Source organism: Toxoplasma gondii, chromosome VIIa, assembly GCF_000006565.2.
Source record: "Toxoplasma gondii ME49 chromosome VIIa, whole genome shotgun sequence".
Taxonomy (NCBI): Eukaryota; Apicomplexa; class Conoidasida; order Eucoccidiorida; family Sarcocystidae; genus Toxoplasma; species Toxoplasma gondii.
In genome coordinates this window covers 4,287,941-4,308,701 of record NC_031474.1, presented here as the reverse complement: position 1 = coordinate 4,308,701, position 20,761 = coordinate 4,287,941, and the positions used below count along the sequence as shown (strand labels likewise).

The 20,761-nt window shown below is 54.9% G+C and overlaps 3 protein-coding genes across 3 annotated transcripts; 2 read left to right on the top strand and 1 right to left on the bottom strand.

Annotated features, from left to right (window-relative positions):
- The first annotated feature begins 610 nt into the window (after window positions 1–610).
- On the top strand, window positions 611–6,943 carry TGME49_281980 (phosphatidate cytidylyltransferase). Its single transcript, XM_002371366.2, has 2 exons — window positions 611–5,386; window positions 5,767–6,943. The coding sequence occupies exon 1, from the start codon at window positions 2,154–2,156 to the stop codon at window positions 5,358–5,360; it is 3,207 nt and encodes a 1,068-aa protein (XP_002371407.1). The 5' UTR covers window positions 611–2,153; the 3' UTR covers window positions 5,361–5,386; window positions 5,767–6,943.
- Window positions 6,944–7,837: 894 nt separating this feature from the next.
- On the bottom strand, window positions 7,838–9,536 carry TGME49_281970 (adenylate kinase superfamily protein; the record flags this gene model as incomplete). The annotated part of the gene is made up of 2 exons (XM_002371365.2): window positions 7,838–8,642; window positions 8,822–9,536. The coding sequence occupies 2 exons, from the start codon at window positions 9,534–9,536 to the stop codon at window positions 8,233–8,235; spliced, it is 1,125 nt and encodes a 374-aa protein (XP_002371406.1). The 3' UTR covers window positions 7,838–8,232.
- Window positions 9,537–10,636: 1,100 nt separating this feature from the next.
- Window positions 10,637–18,876, top strand: TGME49_281960 (hypothetical protein). The gene has a single exon (XM_002371364.2). The coding sequence runs from the start codon at window positions 13,799–13,801 to the stop codon at window positions 17,183–17,185; it is 3,387 nt and encodes a 1,128-aa protein (XP_002371405.1). The 5' UTR covers window positions 10,637–13,798; the 3' UTR covers window positions 17,186–18,876.
- Window positions 18,877–20,761: the final 1,885 nt, after the last annotated feature.

The window sequence follows — 20,761 nt, the reverse complement described above, 5'->3', positions numbered from 1 at the left end:
CTGCTGCCTTTCAGCTTCACGGTGAATGTGTTCTTTACGAACGTCGTACCACTGTGACTCTGTAACACCAAAATACATGAATATATATGCCTGGACAAAGAAAGTGGGAAGCGTGCCGCCAGGCACAAATGTTGGGGGGTGTGTCTTGACTTGGCTGGTCTTCCTTCTTCCTCGACGATTCGTATTCTAACGCAGTCCAGCACAAAATACCGAGACCAGGTGTTCATGCGGTGTTTGTGACTTGTCCTAAACTGAAGCCCCGGTCGACTTGAACTCCTCCATCTGCAGCCACAGTCATGTGCATTCGGTTTCCTAAGGAATCATGTATTATCCCGGTGGGACAGGCAAGGAGGGAGGTCTTAAAAATTACACGTTGGCACAGCCGGTATGCAGGAAGACTCCCTCATATCCTAGTCATGGTGTGACATACGACCATCGCCTCTAAAAAACTTTTTCTGTTTACTGTGTTCACGCGGGGGGCTCCCTTCCTCTGTTCCCGCGCTGTACGGGAACCCGATCAGTGACACCACCCTGAGACATTTCGTTTCGGCATTGCTCAATGCCGGGGTCGCCGTCTCTCCCCTTTCCTCTCTCTTGTTCGTTTTTCTACTCCGTACATAGGGTTAATATCTCGGTGTTTTATATATACGGGTCCCAATACACGCATGGTGCACAAATGCCGTTGATAGGCGATGGAAATATTAGTACAGCCTGGGAAGAGGGCGGTATCCCACTGTCATCGGCGACAACGCGCCAGCTGAACCGGAGCGATGAGCGTTTTTCCTGTTGAACAAGTTTCTGGGCAGCAGTTTTTACACGGAAAGAATGTTTCGGTTCGGAACAACAACAGAAACTGACTATGCTGTATTCGCTGCCTTCTTCTATGGGTCTTGCAGGCCGTCTTCATAAAAATGCCTGTGTGTGCCGCGTTGGAGGTTCTTTTCGCGCTGGGGACGTGGTTCCTACACGACTTGGTAACGTCCAAAGTTTTCCTTTCAAAGAATTCAAAGATTAGCCACAAGGCTTGACTGCCGTGCAAACGCATTTCGCGTGGAAAAGGCGCCTTTTTGAGCGGTGGAAAAAACGGATATCCACGTGCGGACAGCGTTTTTATTCGCTGTCTTTCCTGCGTTGTCTGTGGCGGCGTCATTCGCGGCCCTTCCGTCGTTCCCCTTTTTTTCGTCTCTGTGAATGTTGCACAAACGCCATTTCCCGTCCGCAAATAAGGCTGGTGTGGTTTTTTCTTCTCTCTTCTGGAAGTGCATTTAGTCTACAAAGGCGTGAGGAAGGACCAAGAAGTGAGGCTGCGTGTCCGTGTAGTTTGTTGCTCAGTCTGTGGAGCCGGCCGATACTCGAATCGTGTTTGTTTCCTCTTTACAGTTACCGTGGCAATTGACAGGCAACTCTCGGAACTATTAAGTCGCTATGCAGTAGTTGTGGCTGGAGAAGAATGCAGCTGTCGGCACGGAGTCGACGAATTTCGGGCGGGGTACGTGGTTTCACCAGCCACGTCGTCTGTCGAGTCGCGTATGTGTGTTTGTGTGATACGGTGGCAGCCGCATGATCACATTTCTCCCGTGTCTCCCTTCTGTTTACATCCCACCGCTTCCTTGATTTCTGTTCATGCGGGTGAACTTGAGCTCTGCATCTTTCGCATGCGCGCTTGCTCCTTCGTCGGGGTTGGTAAGCTCCGACATCTCAGAGGGCAGGCGGGAAACAACGCCGCGGCTAACGCAGTTGCTACTGCACTTCAATCGTGGCTTCATCGCCGTTCTTGAACGGAAGTTCGAGGCTCCAGGAAACTTCGCCTTCGCAACCCGATCTTTTCGCTGCTTCTGACGCCCTCGGAACCTGTTGTCTGCCCTCTTTACCAAGGGGGAGCCACACATTACTCACAAAGTTCAGTGCGAGCGAGAGAGAATCTTGGTCCTGAGAAAGGAGGCGAACTCGCTGACGGCTGGCATGTTCGGTTGACAGTGCTCAAGGGAGTGTGAAACGCATCAGCTCTGGGGAACGAAACGGAGATGTGTTTTTTCCAACCGGCGCGGTCCTCCGCAGCGTAGCCGAGACGTGAACCTCAGTCAGTGAAGTTCTTTTGTGTCTCCGTTCTTCTGAACGAGCCCATATTTTCTGGTAAGGGTCAAAACCCCGGAATGGAACCCCCGTCGTCGCCGATACCAGATGCGTCAAAGGTCGGAGATTGGCTACACTCCAGTCCATTTTTCCGTGGCGTGTCCACCGACGATGTTGCTGAAGGACAAAGCAGGGAAGAGGTAGAGAATGCGGAGTACGTCACCAAGGTGTCTTTTTCCTCCACTCTCCCCTCGTCTGTGTATTCCTCCGGCTCCTTTTCCTCCCGCTCCTCTTCGTCCCTCTGTGTGCCGCGAGTCCCGAGTGGCTTTTCGCCCACTCAAAACGCGTCTCCCCATGAAATGCGTACAGCGATGAAGTCGTCCGGTTACGCCACGAATATGAGGAACCCCGATTTCTGTTGTTCTGCGTGTGGCCGCCCACTCGAATCGGAAGCCGCAGCGAGTCCGAAAGACACCTCGGGAGGTTTACGTAGACCTGCAGGTGCTGCAGCTGCAGCGGTCCCGCCGACAGGAGGCGCTGCGCATCGCACTGGGGCAGGTATGGGACCTCTGGAAGACAGCGAGGGAGAGAACACTGCGACGGATTGGGGTTTGGATACCGATCCGGAAGCTGAGTCGTACGCCGGCGAGATGGGGGGGCGCAGATTGTCTTCTTCTGGACCTCTACGGACGGCGTGTAGCCAGCAACAGGGTCCCGCACACGGTGCAGCGATGCACGAGAGCAGCGGGAGCGGCCTGAATCCCGGCTCACATGTGGCCAGCGCTCGAAAGGGCGACAAGGCAGTAGAGGAGTCGTGTCTTGATGAATTTGGAAGCGTTAGCGACAGGCTATCCCCCGCCGTGCCTGTTTCTGCCGAGCCTGCGTGTCTGCGACAGCGGCGAATCAGCCCGACAGATCACCAGGTGGCCTCTGTGCGGGACGGCGGGGCGCATCGCCTCAGTCGACCTCGGTCTTCGGTGTCGTCGTCTGCGTCTGCTGGGTCCGTCTCCGCAGTTCTGTTGAGACCATTTAAGTATTTGGGCCTCTGGTCGCCGGCTTATGGTCGGAGTCGATCCGGACTTGAGTCGCCTGCCTTCGGGGTCTCCCATGGTGGTGCGGACGGACCGGGCGCGGGGCTCTCAGGGATACGCGGCGGACTCTCCAGCGGCCTCGTCTCGCGCACGAGTAGCTCGTCCCATTTGCCGCCTGTGGGTCAGTCTTCCGTCCAGTTGGAAGCCGACAGGCCGCTCGAAAAGAAGCTCGAGACCTTCCGCGTCCGGTCGCTGTGGACGCTGATTCTCGTCTTCATCTTCGTGGTCATCCTGGCTGCGGGCCACGTGTACAGCGCCGGCTTGGTGCTCGCCCTTGTGGCGTCGATGTACTGGGAGATTATCGCGGTCAAGCAGAAGCGCGAGGAGGCGCGGCTCCCGGACTTCTACCTGCTGAAGTGGTATTGGTTCCTCATCACCATCATGGGTTTCGGCCTGCCTTCCGTGCTGCGGATGCCTTGGCGCCCCTGTGCGTCCCTGACCAGCTCGCTCGGCGGGGCTGGGACACTTTCCGGAGATATCGACGAAGCCGGTCCGTCTGCGAGTTCCATCTTTGGCCGCACGGCGCGCCGCTTCTTGGAGCGCCTGCTCACGTTCCACAGTCTCGTCACGTACACTGCGGGGTTCATCGGCCTCGTCTGGTTCATACTATCGCTGCGGAAGGGTTCGATGCGCTACCAGTTTTCCCAGCTGGGCGTCATGCTCGTCGCCCTCGTCTTCATCGTCGGCCAGGCCCTGATGCAGATCGCGAACATTTACTCGGGCCTCATCTGGTTCATCCTCCCAACCTCGCTCGTGATCGTCAACGACGTCTCAGCCTACATCTGTGGCATGCTCTTTGGCCGCACGCGGCTCATCCGCCTCTCGCCGAAGAAGACTGTCGAAGGATTCGTCGGCGCCTCGTTCATCACGCTTCTCTGGGCGGTCATCGTCGCGAAACAGCTCCAAGAGTACAAAGTCTTTGTCTGCCCGCCGCGCATGATCGACTTCCGACCCTTCGCCATGTGGCACGACCTCGACTGTAAGGTCCCCGACGCCTTCGTTCCCCGGTGCTACGACGAGGAAATCGAGAGTTTCCTCGGACTCAAAGGCTGGCTCACGCCTCCCGAACCGACTCCGCAGGAAGTCGCTCAGTTGCAGCAAGTTGGAGCGACTCCGGGGCCGCTGCAAGGCGCTGGGGACGGCGAGGCTCTGTCGAAGGGAAGCGCGTTGGAAAAAGGACAGGGACGTAAGGCAGCGGGGCGAGGAAGCGTTGAAGAGCGGCGTCGCGTTCACCGTGCAGACTTGGCGTCAAGTCGCAGCCCAGGGGAGGACGAGCGAGGGAAGGAGGACTCCGTAGGTCGGGGAGAAGTGGAACCCGAGGAGACCGAAGAGGTGAGCCTTGTTCTGGACAAGCAACAGGCCGTCGCCGTGTCGGAGGGGAGTTCCCAGGAGGGCAGGTCCTTGTCCAAGGCTGCTCTCGGGTCGCGCGCTCCGCAGCTCCCGGCTCGTTCGCTGGCGTCGTGCCGTTTCTATTTCTCTCCGTTTCAGTTCCACAGCATCGTGTTGGGGCTGTTCGCTGGCTTCCTTGCCCCCTTTGGCGGCTTCTTTGCGAGCGGGTTCAAACGCGCCGCGCGGATCAAGGACTTTGGGGAAATCATCCCTGGCCACGGCGGCGTCACCGATCGTTTCGACTGCCAGATTCTAACTGGAATGTTCACGCATCTCTACTACACGAGTTTCGTCTACAGTGACGACGCGAGTGAGCCGGAGGCGGAGCCCCGCTGGCGCCTCCCCCGCCACACACCTCGCGGCGACACGCTTCACTCTCGCGAGAAGACTGAGAACGACCTGCGGGACTACTCTGAGGGCGGGGTCGACTCCACGCCCGACCATTCCATCTGCGGAGAAAAATACGCGGAGCCTTCAGGCGCAGCCCCGCACAGCCCCCAGAGAGTCTGTCTGCAAGATGCTGGGAACGAGTCGGGGGGAATCGCGAGCCCGGACGCGCGTGGCAAGCTGTCAGAGTGGAAGGCGAAGACCGGCGCCGAGCTCAAAGTAAATAATCGAAAAGCTGCGGCAACTGCTGCCGAAGTTGATCGCAGAGACAAGGAAAAAATGGTTCTCGCGGCGGTCGCCTCTATGGAGGACGCGGAAGAACTCGAACGCGTGAAGGCACTCGTCGTCGCGAGACTTGCAGACTTGAAGAGGAGGAGGGAATCGACGCAGCTCGTGCAAGGACAAACCGGATTTCGGTGACATTTGTAAGAGTATGCACACGTGAGGTAAGACAGAAAAGGCTCGAATAGCGCCGTAACGTTCTACTACGAGACTTTTTTTCCTTCGGCAATGAAAGAACTGATCTTTGGGAAGACGTGTCTGGGGGGGGAGAAGCTGAGAAGAAGTCGAGTGTGTGATAATCTCATTGGAACCCCTTCGAAAACGTCTTTTTGCACTTCTTCCGTCAGCTCCTTGACAGGATGCATCCCAACCTACACTCGACGGTGCCGCGACCGCTTTCTTTTTTTCCGCAGCAGTGCTGGGTGCACTGCCTTCTGCAAAATATGCTGTTTCTCCCTTCTGGAAATCCACTTGTATCGGGGTCGGTTCACCAGCTCAAGAATGCTTCTCTTGTGTATGTTTCTGTGCAAATCGGTTTTTTCAGTGGCGTCGACAAGTCAGGAGAGCCTAGGCTGGTTGGGTGGTTGTGGAACAGATGCCGTCGTGGAAGTGCTTCGTAGAAATCGGACGCGGACTTTCGCCGTGAACTTTCTGACGTTCCGGGAGTGCCTGTGGATGAAGGCGCTGATTCCCAGAGACGCAGTTGAGTGGCCGGTGCTTCCATCGCAGTTTTGAACTGGGCTCGTCTTTCTCGCCGCCAAGTGCATATGTGTCATGGGGAACGGCCCTCACAAAGCGCTCAGGAGGCTGTAGGAAAAGCACATGGTTTCCCAGTGGCATAGAGGGCGACTGTTTTTTTCCCTAGGTTGTTCTCTATAGTGACTGGTTGCCTGTACACCAGGAGTCGACCTCTACCAAGGCTCCCCCCGGGTCATCGCCTTTTTGAGAATTAGACCTCTTCTTGTTTGGGAAACACTTTACCGTTCTCCTTGTAAATGCTTAAATGGGCTGGCGCAGGGCCCGAGAGCGGAAAAGGAAACCGGAAAAACTGCATGCCTTGAGCCAGACGCTGGTAGCCTGGTTTGTATGATGCATACACGCTGCCGCATGTATATGGTACATATGCATCTGCATCGGTTAGACTGGTATGCTGTCTCGCTTTGCCTTCCTCGCCCTTTTCCCCACCGCAATAACGTCGTTATCAAAGGAATTTCGTAACTTGACGCATCCGTTCAAAATTTGAGTGGTCGAAAGACTTGCGAAGAGGAACCTACGTTTACGTCGTGAAAGAAATTCCGTAGTTCTTTCAGCAAAGATATATGTGTGTTTCAACTGCGCTCTCGAGTCACGCTGATTGTTCGCGCGTCCGACCAGAATTATTCTTCCTCAGCTGGTGCAGTCGTCGGTGTCGACCAAAGAACTTTGCATAATAGCCTGCTCAGGCATTCATTGGAAAACTATGTGTACCGGAGAGGAAATTTACGAGTCTTTCGGTTCTGTGGCAGCATCGGGACTGATCGTTTTTTACGGGACCTCTATTCAAAGCAAAAACGAGGCACACTGTTGCCAGCCCCATCCGGCGTTGTTTTCATTTCACGCCTTACTACGGGTTTTAGTAAGGCAGAACAGGGATCAGAGAACAGATGTCTTCGCTGTGCAGTAGCATGGTAGGAGACAACCGCCTCGAGGCTGCGATCCGAAGGTGCTGAGTCACAAGCGGAACATCTACTTCCTAAATTTTCGTGCAAGTATGGGTATGAAGCGATGCGCTTCACCGCGGTATCACTACTTGTGAACCAATCACGTAATATGTATACATGTATACATACGTATGGATATACATGTATGTGTTTTTTGCAGTGCCTACTGTAATTTAGGCAGAACTAAGTTCAATGACTAATGTGTACGTAGACACGGTCTGATTCTCTACAGCCGGGCAGCCGAAGAATACCAAAACCCAGTTTCTGGCCTCGCAGAACACAGAAAAGCGGTGGTCCCAGTTTTCACGAAGCAGCTCGGCCGAAAACGGTGTAGGACAGGAAGCAAAACCGCTTACCGAAGAACAGGAGCGGATACCAAAAGAGTTAGCGGAACTTCATGCAACTACCGCTGTGCCACTTGAGAAGAGCACTCGGAGCGAGTAGAGAGAGCCTAGAAGATACAACCCGATGCGTGCGCGACTAACGATTTGAACTCTGGTTTACCCAGCCAGTACATCAATAGTGCCGCTTTCTCTTGTGAAATCTTGCAGTTCTCACGGATAAAGCACTACTATGAACATCTGTGGCCAAGCACAAGCAGCATGCACCCTCACACCTGTACTCATGCAGTTGCAATCTTAGCAGTTTGCTGATGCTCTTCCAAAAGTGAAGTCCCGACCCTATCATCCATGGCAAGCGCTCTCTTCACGCGGCCGAGGTGGATTGCAAGCGGCAGCCGGCCAACGAGGAGAACCGTTTCCGAGAGGACAATTCATGTATTCATCGCTAGAATCCTTTGTAGGCCTGTGGCTAGTCACAGCTACATAGAACAGTAGCAATGATCTGCAGGATGAAAGCATCCGATACACAGGTTTTCGTGATTTTTCTGTACAACATCACTGCGCAGGTGAATGTGGAGTTGTATGGGCTCGATGTTTGCTTCATGGGAGCGAGAGCAAATATTCGTATTTTACATGGAGCTAATAAATTGCTGAATTGCGTTGGTTTATTCTTGATGGTTGACCCGGGAGTCTTTTGGATAGTGTTCGGATATGTTCAAGCAGAGACCGTCGTGAAGATAACTTGTCATGTGGAATGTGGCTTCTGCGGTGCATACATTAACGGGTGGGCGAAATTTTGTGAAACAGGAGCAGGTTGCCTTTTCCTCTTTCATTGCGTTTTCAGACTCCAACAGAAATTAGAAGCCTCTCCAGTACACGAGGAGTGTGACAAGGAGGTCGAGGGCGTGTGGCTTGTTGTAACAGAGAAATCCCAGAGGTTTTTACTGATGGGCGTTCCAGAATAAGGAATCAACTGAAGACTGTCGGAAATTTCTGTTGGAGTTGTGTGTGGACGTCCTTGAACACCTCTAGTATATCTCGGTCTCCTGCAACCTCGATGACTTCACACGAAGCACGTGTTTTTCCTTCGCTCTCGTTTCCGTCTTGCAGTGTCCCTTTTTCCTCAGAATTCCCTCCACCTTCTCCCTTGTCTCCGTGTAATTTATCCGCTATTAGCGCCATATTTGCTTCGAACTCTTCGATCCTACACTTTAGAACCTCATCGCTGTCGTCTTCTCGGCGAATCAGCCTCTGTTTTTGCTCTTTGTCAGTTGGTTCGGAGCCAAGACCAAAAACTTGGCCAGTGACTGGATCTACGCGGCGGGCAGCCATGCGCTGGAACAGGGTCGCATTGGGAACCTTTAGCAAGAAACAAACATCTGGAAGCAGCAAATTCCAGCACGGGAAAAAGCGAAAAGATGGATGTTTGCAGGACCAGGGTGAAATAGCTTCATTGGCGTATTTTTGTGAGGAGTTAATAACCGAAAGTCGAGGCCGATCGCAAGGGAAACCACAGTTGGCAGGAAATGCCTTCTCAGCGTGCTTCGCTTTTCCTTACCAGGCCATAACTTCATTTCTCTGAGCAGGTCGACCTGCGTGTCAATCCTTGGGAACCCGTCGAGAATGATTCCCTTACACATCGCGTTTGCATTCTTCGCCACCGCATCTTGCAACACGCGAGCAGTGACTCTATCGTCCACGAGTTTCCCAGCCTTCATGGCGGTACCGACCTCACTGTTTTCTCCCTCCTCCTTCGCTATTTGGCGCAGCAGATCTCCGGTCGAACAATGTAGCATTCCTAGGTTATCTCTGAGTAAGGCAGCCAGCGTTCCTTTCCCACTGCAGGGAGGCCCGAACAGACAAATTAGCGGAACAGAGCTGGGACTGGACTGGAGGCAATCTCCTCCCGCGGCCACTGTCACCGCGCTGTTTTCAATGAAACCTGACTCGGCATTCGCTTCGTTTTGGGGACTTTTCGCCAGTTGACTACTCGTTTTGGAGTTTCGACTAGTGTCCCCGCCACCTTTGCTAGGGGAAGGCGTGGGGCTCTTTGTCGAGATGCTGTTTTTCTTGTTGGCGCCTTGTTTCCGACTTTCGGCTGCCGCAGAGGAAGAAGCAACTGGGGAAGCTGGAAAAGAAGCTGCCGGTTTCTCTCCGGTGAGCTTTTTGTTCGCAGCTCCCGCGGAGGAGGAGCCTCCACGCGCATCTTTCTGTGCAGCAGAAGCGGCTGGCTGTCCAGCAGTTGTCTTCTTTCCGGGGGTTGCCGGCGACATCTCTTGTTCGATGCAAAACCAAGAGGTCGAGGCAAGATAAAGAGAAACTTTAGATTTTCTCCCGTGAGCAAGAGGTATAACCCAGAGCAGCAACAAAACCGGAAGGTGTAGTGCGACGAAAACGAACAAGGCTTTTGCCGGGGCGTTTAGACGCTAGGGCACCAGCCGAACGCAGTAGTCACTGTCGAGAAGACCTACTTGTCACAAAATGGTAAACAGAAGTGGTTTCCTGACGAAGCCACTTTTCCTGCTTTATCCTAAAAACGTGGTATAGAGCTTACCGTGATGCTGCATTTAGTACAGTGCGCGGTCGTGGTCGAAAATTTAGAAGCTTCTTCAAACGCCGTCCTTTGTACAGCGTATCGTACAAAAGACTCAATCACAAAGACACCTTGCACTCGCACAGGTGGCCACAGACTTCAAGAGGTCCAACTTCGCTGAAGAAGACCCGAATCTGCCGCACTGCGAGGGTGGGGGTGGGGACGTGTGGCGGAGGCCAGCCCCAAAGAGGCACCGAATGTCGAAGGGGCTTGGAAGCAAAGAGATGACTCTAGCCCGTCGGTATACTTCAGAAACATCTCTCCAGTTACACACTTACCAGTAAATTGTATAACAGAGTAAACGCAGAGGTAAACTAACTAACGACATCTCGGAATTGCTGTGTTGGAGAGCGCGTTGAAGAAATCCACTTTTCAGGGGTTGGAGAACGAAGCCAACCTCAGTAAAAATGGTTCTAACCTTAATATGGCTATATAGTTAGAAACAGGCAACTCTACAGTGAGACTAGGAGACGGCGTAAAACCGGAGAGTACGCACAACTGAAACCTTTCCTAAGGAAGCATCTATTTGTGTACATGGTCACTGGCTTGAAACTGTTTCCAGATGGTGAGCCTAATCACACGCGGTCAGGCTTGATAGACTGGAAAGATGCACAGAAACTCCACCGTATCGCGGCTTGAAGTGGAATACAAGATAGACACGTGCGCTGCCTACGAAGTGGACCACACCATCGGAGTTTGGCGGCGAGCGCAGAAATCCCAGGTGATATCGGTCTTCGCTACAACCTCTTCTCTCCTTTATTTCGTCTTTTATATCTTCACCTTTTGCTTAGGTGGAACCATCGACCCATTATTTTGGTGAGGTGGTTTTGGAGATTCCAGCGGATGTGACATATTTCTCGGACCAGCGGCGAAGCGGCATCTCTTCGTAATTTAGACGGGAGCAGCGGGACTTTTGACAGAAGAGTTCGAAAGAAGGGTACTTACCCACCAATTTGTGCGCACCTTAATGCGCAAACGTCAACATGTAATTGGGTAGGTTTCGATGAATGAGTACGCACATAAGTCCGTGAAAGCGACTGTGATCGAGAGAGATTCGTCGGCTCGAGGAGCTCCACGACCACGCTGATTTTGACACCAGTGTATCTTGGTACATTTGTCTCTTTTTTCTATCCGCCGATGGGCGTATACGCCGGTTAACAGGGTACTTGTTTCTGCTTGTCTATGCATGAATTGCCGTAATGCAAACTGTCTCAGGCCGTAGACAAAGAACCCGGTGATTCCGAGCACTGATGCGGTGAATGTGTGCTGTTTGCCGGGTTTTCCGTGCCCGGCGTCCGGAGGTTTGCATCGTGTCTGTGTGTTGCAAATCGGAAGAGAGCACCTCCCCAGTTCGTTCGATACGTGTGGGAGAATTGATTGGTAGAAATGCATGGTGAGGAGCCAACCAAAAGACAACGGACCTATTTAACTTACTCGAGGTCGCTGTTCTCCCGCAACGGCGCGACTTCCCCTAGCAACCGTGGACGCACGTTTTCCTGCTACTGTGTCAAACGCCCCTCCATTGTTTCATTTCTTCTCCGGGATCTCCCGCAAAAGCACGAGAAATCAGAACGTTTCTTTAGCATGGAAAATGCACGTCTTGACCTTGCACACGACGCGAGCGCAGCCCGTATCGTACGACAGTGCCACAGGAATCTCGATGGACTGCTTTTATGCTGGTTCTTGTCCGGGTCCGAGTTTCGGGCGTTGCCACATCCCTAGTAGACCCGGTGCCGCGCCAGTAAACCTGCCGCGCTCGCTGAGCTAAGCCCCAATTGAACCACACTTTTTTAATGTCTTTGTGCATTGGCTTTTCTTTGAAGGGCTTTCTGCTGCTTTCCGTCACCGAAACTAGTTTGGCGCGTTTCTTCCTGCTTCCTGCTCAGTTGCTCTGTTTGTTCGCGCCGCTGTGGCGCTGCGGCTATTTCCCTCGGTTGAAGCGCCACGGCCGCATGAGATTCGGGCGCGCATGAACGAGCGCAATTCCGCAAGTTCAGCCAGCCGCAATTTTGTGGAGTTTTTCCCGAGCGCCCGGATTTGTTTGTCTGCGTTGTCCGCACCTCGAAGATATAGAAAAAGACAAAAAACAGGCCTGAAGGCTTTATGTCTGGACAAAAAGACCGCAACGCGCCAGCGTGTTTTGTGGTCGGCAGCCCGCTGCTGATCGTGCGGTGTATTTCGCGGAGGGGCTGTTTCGTGAACTTTGTTGCAAAGAGTTTTTTTCGGTTTCTACTCTCCCATTGTTTTCGCCCGCTCTTCGGTACACTGTGTCTTGCTTTGTCTATGTCTCCCGCTTCCTTTTTTGGAAAGCTGCTGGGCTCTGGGTTTCTGCACTCCTGCCAGCTAAGTTTCCGTCACTGCTACCTGTGCATCGAGACATCAGCTTCTCGATTCATGACGAGCTAGCGAGCCTTCCGCTGATGTTTTCACTCCAGCCGGCGGACCGAATCTCCTTGTTTGCTCCAGGAAAGTGACAGTTCCTGCAGTTTCTCAGCAAAAATACCTACCATTAGTAGCGTGGTCGAGATAACCCTTCTATGTTGCACAGAAGGAACAGGCAAGCGAATCCACTTCGTTTTGGCGAGCTCCGAAGTGTCGGATTCCTAGCAGCAGCAATCCGCAATTGCTGGGCGTGTCCTGCCCCGTTTCGTGTCTCCGCAAACAGGGAGTGCTTTGTTGTTTGATGAAGGAACTTCTTTTTCTTTCTGTCGTGAGGCAAAGTCCCCAATAGTCAGCCTTTCCGCGGTCGGTTGAACAGAGAAATAAGCGAATTCTCGGTCCCGGCAACACCGACAGACGAGCCTGTCTCTCGTGCGGGCAAAAGGTGTCTTAAGCGACGTCGTTATTTCTTTCAATATCAGCCTCTCTCCACGCAAAATTCGTTTGGAGGAGAGGCAACACTGCGTGGGTGTCTCCGTGTGACATGAAGTCGTTGCATCAGAGAAGCAGGACGAGAACGGAGGTCTCGGACTCTCACTTCCTGAGTGCCGCAGACCTCGCGTTGTCTACTCTGCTCGCTGTTCCGTGTCCGTCCGTCCGTCTCGAGCAGCCGAGCAGATTCGCCTGTGTTAAGAGAGGAGATTGGACTTTTAGCAGTAAACAGTTCGAAACGGACACGAGTGATCAATCTCAGAGGGAAACTCTGGCTCGCTGGCGCGACCTCCGCCACTGAGATAAGGACGTGCACGACTTTTTGACGACAGAGAACCCCGAAGAAAAAAACCGCAAAGTTCGTTCTCGAATTGCAGGGTACGAAGGATATAGAAAGACTAGGTTCCTGGCTGTTGGTTGAACGGGATCGCGAAACGCCCTCCGCCAGCAAGCACCTGCACCGGCAGTATAATCGCATTTGTTTCTGCATGTAACGAGACTGGCTACTCGCTGTCTCTGTATCAACGTAGTCCATTGCGGTTATGTACTTGGCAGGCGCAAACCCCTTTTTCCGCTGATTGTTGGAACTGCACCTTTCGTGGGATTGTTTCACAGCGCGTCAACTCTGGTTTTCGAGGTCTTTCGTCAATCGTAACGCAAGCGTTTATCACCTGGTGCCTGCTGGGTCACCTTTTGCGTAAGAATTGCGTGCTACGTCCAAGCTTTTCTGTTCGAAGGTGTCCTGTGTTGTTTCGATCGTGTTTCAACCGTGTCATTAACCGCCTGAGCTCTCCGTCCGATTGTTTCTACTCACCGAGTTCACCGAGCCGATAATTTTTCGTCGTCTGAACGCCCGTTTCCGTTGTTCTGTTTCACCGGTTTTGTGTTTCCTCACTGTCTGGTTTGCGGTTTGTTCCAGTGTGGTGCACCCGTTTGTCCAATTTTTTACGCCCTCACCGGTTCCCTTCCATTTGTGAGTCCCGTCGGGCCGCTTCCACACAAACACCGTTTTCCGCCACACCCACTCCCTTCGTGGCTCACACCTCGCCCGCGGTCCTGTACGCTCTCACCATGGAGACCGGCAAAATCGACGCCCCGAATTTCGGCGTGTCTGCCCAGCAAGAACAAGACGCCTTTCTCTCCCTCCTGAAGGTCGGTGGTCACCAAGAAACCGCCCTCGAGTCCCACACTGCAGAAACGGACTCGAACACAGACGCACCAGCGCCTTCTTCAAACGACGGGGAACTGGAGAGTGCCGATCGTCTGCGAGCGCCGTCATCACCTGCCTCGGCACCGTCAGAAGACTCCTCATCCCTTACCTTTCCATCCATGTCATTCCAGGACTCGCCTGCTCTGGGTATCACCCCGAACGCCTCTACGCACTCCCTCGACTTTGCCGCTCCCGCGAGCTCGACCGCCTCCGCAGCGGCGCTGCTCTCTTCCCCAGTCACGCTCAGCCTCCTCGCAACTCCGTGCCCCGACGCCACAGCCGACGCGTTGGACTCCGTCTCAGTCATGGCTCGAAGTTCGCCGGGCCCGCAAACGCCTTTCGCCCGGAGCGCGGTTCCGCGTCGGCAAACGCAAACCCTGTCGGGGATGTCTGGCGCTTCACATTCTCTCGATGATGCTGTGTCCCGCATCGAGGCTCGTGTTCTGCAGCAGCATGAACAACAGACAGACGTTGACGAGGCGCAAGTCCAGCTGGGAGTTTCCGAGGAGTCTGAGTCGAACAAGGCTGACGGTGAGAAACCCGCGTTCGCGTCTGCCGCAAGTGCGTCGGTGGACAGCGCGACGACCGCGGCAAGCAGCTCTGTGGACAGCTCCCCGACTTCTTCGCCTCCTCGCGTGACCTGGACTCCCGGATTTCGTCTGCCACTCGGCGCTGAAGGCCGGCAGGTGCTGCTGCGGCGCCTGCGCCGGGCGTACCATGCCTCGCCCCCAGAGACCCGCGACACGTTCCTCGCGTCCCACGGCCTCGTGTTCTCGCGCATGCCATTCGCGACCGTCTCGGAGCTCTTCCACTTGGCGCACCTCCTCGGAGTCTTCGATTTCGCAGTCCAGTGCAGCGAAGAGTTCGGAGGCGTCTCCAGCGCAACTGCCGTCGCTGGCCGTGGCAACCGCTCTGGGGTCCACTCATCGAACGCTTCTGTCGGTGCTGTCGGAGCCAGCGAAGGTGCATCTGGGGAAGGCTCTGAGGGTCTTCGCGTCGGCGCGAGCGCGAAGCGCAGACGGGCGACACTTCAGCGCCACGCCGCCCCGAGTCCGCAGGCTGTCTCCCGAACTCTGCGCGCGCAGGCGCCCCAACGCTGGCTGCATGGACCTGGCGCCGAGGAGGCGTTCGGCGAGGCCTCAGTGCAGAGCGACGAAGCCGGAACGGGCTTCGTGGCCGACGGCGCCCCCAGGTATCTCCCCTTCGAAGACTCCGCGGAAGCCGACCAGCTGAGCGCGGACCTCCGCCACTCCGCAGACTCCTCGCCCGTGAGTGCCCGGCGGACGCCGCGCGGCTTGAAGAAGCGCCGCCGTCGCCCTCTCGCCCACGCCCCGAGCCGCCATAACTGGGCCCAAGCGCAGGTCGACGAGCATGCCGGCGCCTGCTCGCCCTTCGGCTGGAGCGGTGGGCTGAACGAAGTGGCAGACTGCATGCATGGCGGGGCGTTGGCTTCAGATCTTTTGCTGAATGCGGCCAGTCGTTCAGGGTTCTTCGGCGCGGAGCGTAGAGTTGAGGCCGCCAAGATCGACGCCTGCACTCAGAAGCAGCTGCTTCAAATCCTACAGCAACTCGGCCTTTTCAACGGGGAACTGGAAGGGGCAGCGAACGAGCTAGGCGACACCGATAAATTCTCTGCAGCTGTCCAGGCCCTGCAGATGCAACTCCAGGCTTTGACAGGCAACTCAGCGAGCCACGCGGAGAAGGCGGCACCGGCTGTTGTCCCCAGACGGACGGGGGTGAAGCGCGCCGTGGGAGGTCACGCGCGTCGAGCAAGTGCTGGCATCCGCAAACGCAGAGACATCGCCGACAGGCTGAGTAAGGAGGAGCTTCGAAACGGAGAAGCTGACTCTGCGTACTGCGTGAGAGGCCCTTTGTTTAACATGCAGCAGCCGGGGCAGAAGGAGGTCCTTCACACACCGGCGAAGGCGGCGGCCCTAGACTTCCTTCAGGTCGCGAGTCGAGACGCCGTCAGCGACCATGGCCAGACCCGGCAGGAGTCGCTTACGCTTTCAGTCGCTTCGTCACTGCCCTCGCTGGCGGAGGAGACGACCCAGGCCCCGTCTTTGGAGACGTTGTTGGCGCGATCGCTGGCGGCGATCGGGAACGGCCAGGACTGTGCATCGCTGTTCGGCCCCCAGATCTGTCTCCAGGCGGACCGCACGCAGCCAGCCTCGTCTGAGCGGGACTTCTTCCAATTCGTCGACGAGTTCAAGACACGGATGGACGCCACGGAAGATGCCGTCGCCGCCAAGCAGGCCGACGCGTCCCTCGAAGAGCTGACCCGCGAGCGCGAAGCCCTCCTGCGCTCCTTTCTCCAGGGCGACCTCTCGCAAGTGTTGAAGGGCCATGAGGGCGGAGAAATCGCAGCGGATAACCAGGAAGCGCTGCTGCTGAGTCTGCTTCAGAAGCCCAAGTTGAAGCGCCCGCTCGACTTTCCCAGCGACTCGACGCGGCTCCTGGACGGAGCTACGAGCGCAGAAGAACCGTTTCAGACCTCCCAGGGCCTCCTGGACGTCTCGCCCGAGGCGCTGCGTGGCTTGTCTTCGCAGGCCCTGCAAGCCTCTCGGCCGTTGGCCGCGGCTGCCTTTCCAGGTGCCGATTCGGGGCTAGGTTCCGCCTTGCTGCAGCTGCTTCAGAATCTCCCGACGAGAGACATGGCGGTCGCAGACCGGCTCCTCCCAGCGAAGGCCGCCGCCGTTCCGGCGCCCGCGTCCACGAATGCTCAGTATGCGGTTGGCCTCCAGTTCTTGCGACTCGTCGAACTCTTCCAGCTCCACAACAACCTGTCAGGGCTCCTGGGAGCTCTGCCCAAAATCCAATGCGAGTCGGGCCTGGCCCCGGGCGTCGAAGAAGAGCTGAAACGCGGAGCGCTCGCAGAGAGAGACGATGGTGCAAAGACCTTCGAGCCGCTTGCAGTCCGCGCCACGCCAGTCACCACAGGCGAGGACTCGAACTCGCGAAACGGGACCAGCTGGGGTAGCGGCTGTGACAGTCTCCGCAGTCGCAGCGGAAGCTTCAGCGACAGGACTTCTCTCTCCATGGGGTCCAGGCTTCCCGCAGGGACTCCCTGCATCTTGAGGACCACAGACACCCTCGCTGAGGGCGTCCGCAGCTCCTTTACTACTTGCTGTAGCGACGGGCTTCCCGCGACCGCTGTCGCCGCCCCCAGGAGTGAAGCCTTGAGTTATCCGAACGCCGAAGAGTGTCTCCAGCTCAAGCTGTCCCGTCAGGGTGCCCGCGTCTGCTGAGATAACCAAGGGACAGACTGAGGGAACGTAAGTGACCCAGGTCTCTTGGAGCGCTTTGATCCGACGGCGGTACAGGGAGAAAAAACCGGTCAGAAGATTGAGCCGGAAACTGGAGCGAAGAAAGTCCTGCATGCACTCATTCACTTTGTGACCACATGGAACCGGCACACAGAAGGACGAAACTCGTGAGGTCGCCTCTCGCCAGAAGGAGTACAAGAAGTGGATGCGCCTGAAACGACAGAGAGAATGAAACGAGCTGGACAATGAGGGAATCCGTGGCGATCTTTTAATCGGAGGGAGCACGTTGTCGTGTCTGGGCTGGCCGGAGCGAGCTGTAGACGTGGGGAGTGGCGTTCGAGTGCAGAGCCCGGAACTACGGGATTGGCAGAAAGCAAGTAGTCAAGAGTGAGGGGGTTCTCGGAGCGTAAGTCCCTGCTAAGGGATCCTACGAAATGGGGACTTTTGTGGTGGAGTTTGTGTTGCAGACGTGGAAAGTGGTGTTTGTCGAGGGTTCTGTCAAGTTCCTCCTGTTGCTCCGGGCAGCATGAAATGCAGGAAAAGTCACTTCGAAAATGCAGCTAAGTTTGTCGTTTTCCTTTTGTTTTGTTGCAAACGATTCCCTTTGTCATTAGAGTGTTTTTTTCAGGTTTTTTGTGGCTGAAACGTGCCGCGTGTTGTGCTCGTGAGGTTTCGTTTGACGGTGCGGATGCAGAGAGATAGGGAAAGCGCAACATGCTGACACCTCTGCATGGCGACATTTGGTACCCAGACAGCTGTGTTGACTGGGAAAGCGGGCTCGCGAAATTCGGTGGCGAGAGAAAGGACGGTTTTCTCCGAATTTCCTTTGCACCTCTTGCCGCTATGCCGTGTGCAGGCGCCGTCCGACATTACCGAGCCCTTTTGGGCTGTTGGGAAGGTAGCGTTCAGTTGCTTTGTTTTCGACGAGAAACTGAGAAAGCAAGCTAATGAAGTTCCACTTTCTCTAGCGCCTTCCGCCGCGGAAACCGAAACCGCATCACTGTTACTCTGCGCGGAACTGCAATTGCGGGCTGTTCCTTCCCCACTGTATTATGTCGCTTTCCTGAGCTCCGTGTATCTGTTCAAGAACGGCAGAGATTATACTCTTAGAGCAAGCACGCAGTTCGGTAGGCAGAAGCTCAGATGCGAAGCTGGGCTAAACGTGACCCGAGGGACTGTCCATAGAATTAAAAGGAGAACGTTTCTGTTTCCAGAGTACACAAAAAGGAACGTTGGCCAAAAAAACGAACCAATCGCATCATCTACATGTGCAACAGATTCTTGTTTTTTGAGAAGGGAGACCGCTCCAACAGAGTTTTCGGCGCCGTTCGGTCGCGTTCATCGGAGATGGGCTGACAGTGGTTGAAAGTCTGTAGGCCCTGCGCGAGGTGGCGTTGCACCGACTGCGTAAAAGGCCGTATTTCTGAAACTAAAATGTGTCCGGTGAGTCGTCGGCGACGCGACGGAAGTTGCGAAGCAGATGCTGCAACAATCCTTTCGGCTTGTTCATACGGGATTCGCACTGATTGTCGCACCCACCAGCGCAGTCCAAGTTCAATCAACGATCGAACCACCGCTTTGTGCTGTGTCGATTTCCCGCCACGCTCCAAAGATCCGTTTCCCACAACCTTGACGGTAAAGTTAGACCTAACTCTTCCCTGCGATGTACGCCAAACTGGAGCCAGTAGTTTCCAGGTCAAGGTTTATGTCCAGTTTCTATAGCCCCTTCCGCTAGGAGATGCAGCTGCAGTTGTTTGAAGTACAAAGAACATCACAGCTAAGAGAAGAGGAAAATATACGATGAATTTAGATACAGAGCACACCGATAACAGACACGGTGAGTTCTGTGCGAGTAACTCGAAGCATCCTTTCTGAATTCGGTAGTGTCCGAGGGGAGTCTTCCACCTGAAACAAGGAAATCTGCTGCTTCTCGCAATTCCTTTGTCAGTTACGAGGCTCAGTACACGCAAATGTCAAAGAACTCAGTGCTGCAGATGATGTTTGTTGAAAACTTGCGCCGAATGGGACCTCGCTGCTTAGATCTCAAACGCCATGTTTACACATTTAATGGGAGGTGAATGATACAAACACGTATGTACTGATCTGCTGAATGCATTTCAATGTATATGTGTACTTTTCGCAGGCATGTGATACTTCAGTATACATGAAGGGTTGTTTTATGAAATCGTGCATGCAGTTGTCAACCGCAGTGTGCGGCGTTTGTGTGTCTCGCCGAGCTGCTCAGCTTCCGCCTAAAATTGCTCAAAAAAAGCTCCAGCTCCTTCCGAAGATGACGAAGAGGCCAAAGGGTAATCTTTGTTGTAGATTCCCGGAAGACAGTCTGGATCCCTCCACATCGTCTCTCAGTGGAACGGAAAACGGCTTTCCAAAGGCGTTTCCCGTCTCTCCCGTCGCTGGCGGGTTTCTGTGCGTGTCTTTCGCGTGTTCTGCTTCTCCAGTGGCTCTGACTTTTCTCTGAATCTGAATTTGAATTGTGTTTTCCCGTGAGAGTCAAATATGTGGTAAAATCTGCATCCTTTTCCCCCAGATGTACACGTTTCAGATCTCTCTGGCCCCCTCCCCCCTTCTCGCGGCGGCAGAGTTGACTTTCGACGAAGGGGGTGCGTGCCGCTTTGACAGAACTCGAGGCTAAAATCGAGCGCATTCTTCTCCAGGTGTTCTCCGACCCGTGATTTTTCTCTCTTGAACACTTTCTGCTTGTTTCGGCCCGTCTGGTCGACCCTGTGGCCGACAACAAAAGAAATTCCACCAGTGCAAACGGTTTTAACCCGCCGCTCCACATATGTGTGTCTACATGCGCTCTCCTTGTGTGGGAGGTAAAAACGATACATGCCGTCTTCGCAGCGGTTGCACGTCGAGAAGGAGTTCAGCGACCTTTGATTTAGAGGCTTAGCCGAGAAGTTGGCGCGTAACGTGGAGAGTAGCGCCCGGGGCCGATGGACTTGGACGCGCGGGAAGCAGCGCGCCGGGATCACCCCAGATGAAGGTCGTGCTTCCTGTTCACCAGCATGGAAAGAGGGGATTTTTTCTCACTCTGTCACCTTCGCTGTCAAGGTAGCCTTCCCTTCGCGAGATGCGGCCTCGCTTTGCTCTTTCTCTACAGCGCTACGGCGAGCCTCCTCTTAGAGTCACTTGAGGGGCTCGCTCTCGTCGCGCCTGAGGGCCGTCAACCTCTAGTGAGACTGGATGCTGCCCCGAGAAACGACAACGTTTCTCAGACCGTTTCGCAGCCGTGTCGCCTCTCTGTCGGAGAAAGAGGCGGTGGACGTAGTTCTTTCTCTTTCCAGAAGATTGTAAGAAGCCTTTCGACTCGCGACTTGTCTAGCCCTCTGCTTCTCTCGCCGCCGCTCTTGTCCGGAAAGGCCCAGCTGTCCCGATTTGCATCTCCAATCTCTGATGGACGCTTCGCGAGGGCGCCAGTCGCCCTTGCCTTTCCTCGTCTTGCTCCTTCGTCCGCCATTTGCAGTAAAGACAATGCAAGGCGCTTCCGCCTAGGTGAACAAAACAGACGCAAGGTGTCTGGTCGGGCCTGTACGC

Bases quoted from the DNA above. Each gene is read 5' to 3' on its own strand.
- TGME49_281980 (XM_002371366.2), top strand. From the start codon at position 2,154: ATGGAACCCCCGTCGTCGCCGATACCAGATGCGTCAAAGGTCGGAGAT.
- TGME49_281960 (XM_002371364.2), top strand. From the start codon at position 13,799: ATGGAGACCGGCAAAATCGACGCCCCGAATTTCGGCGTGTCTGCCCAG.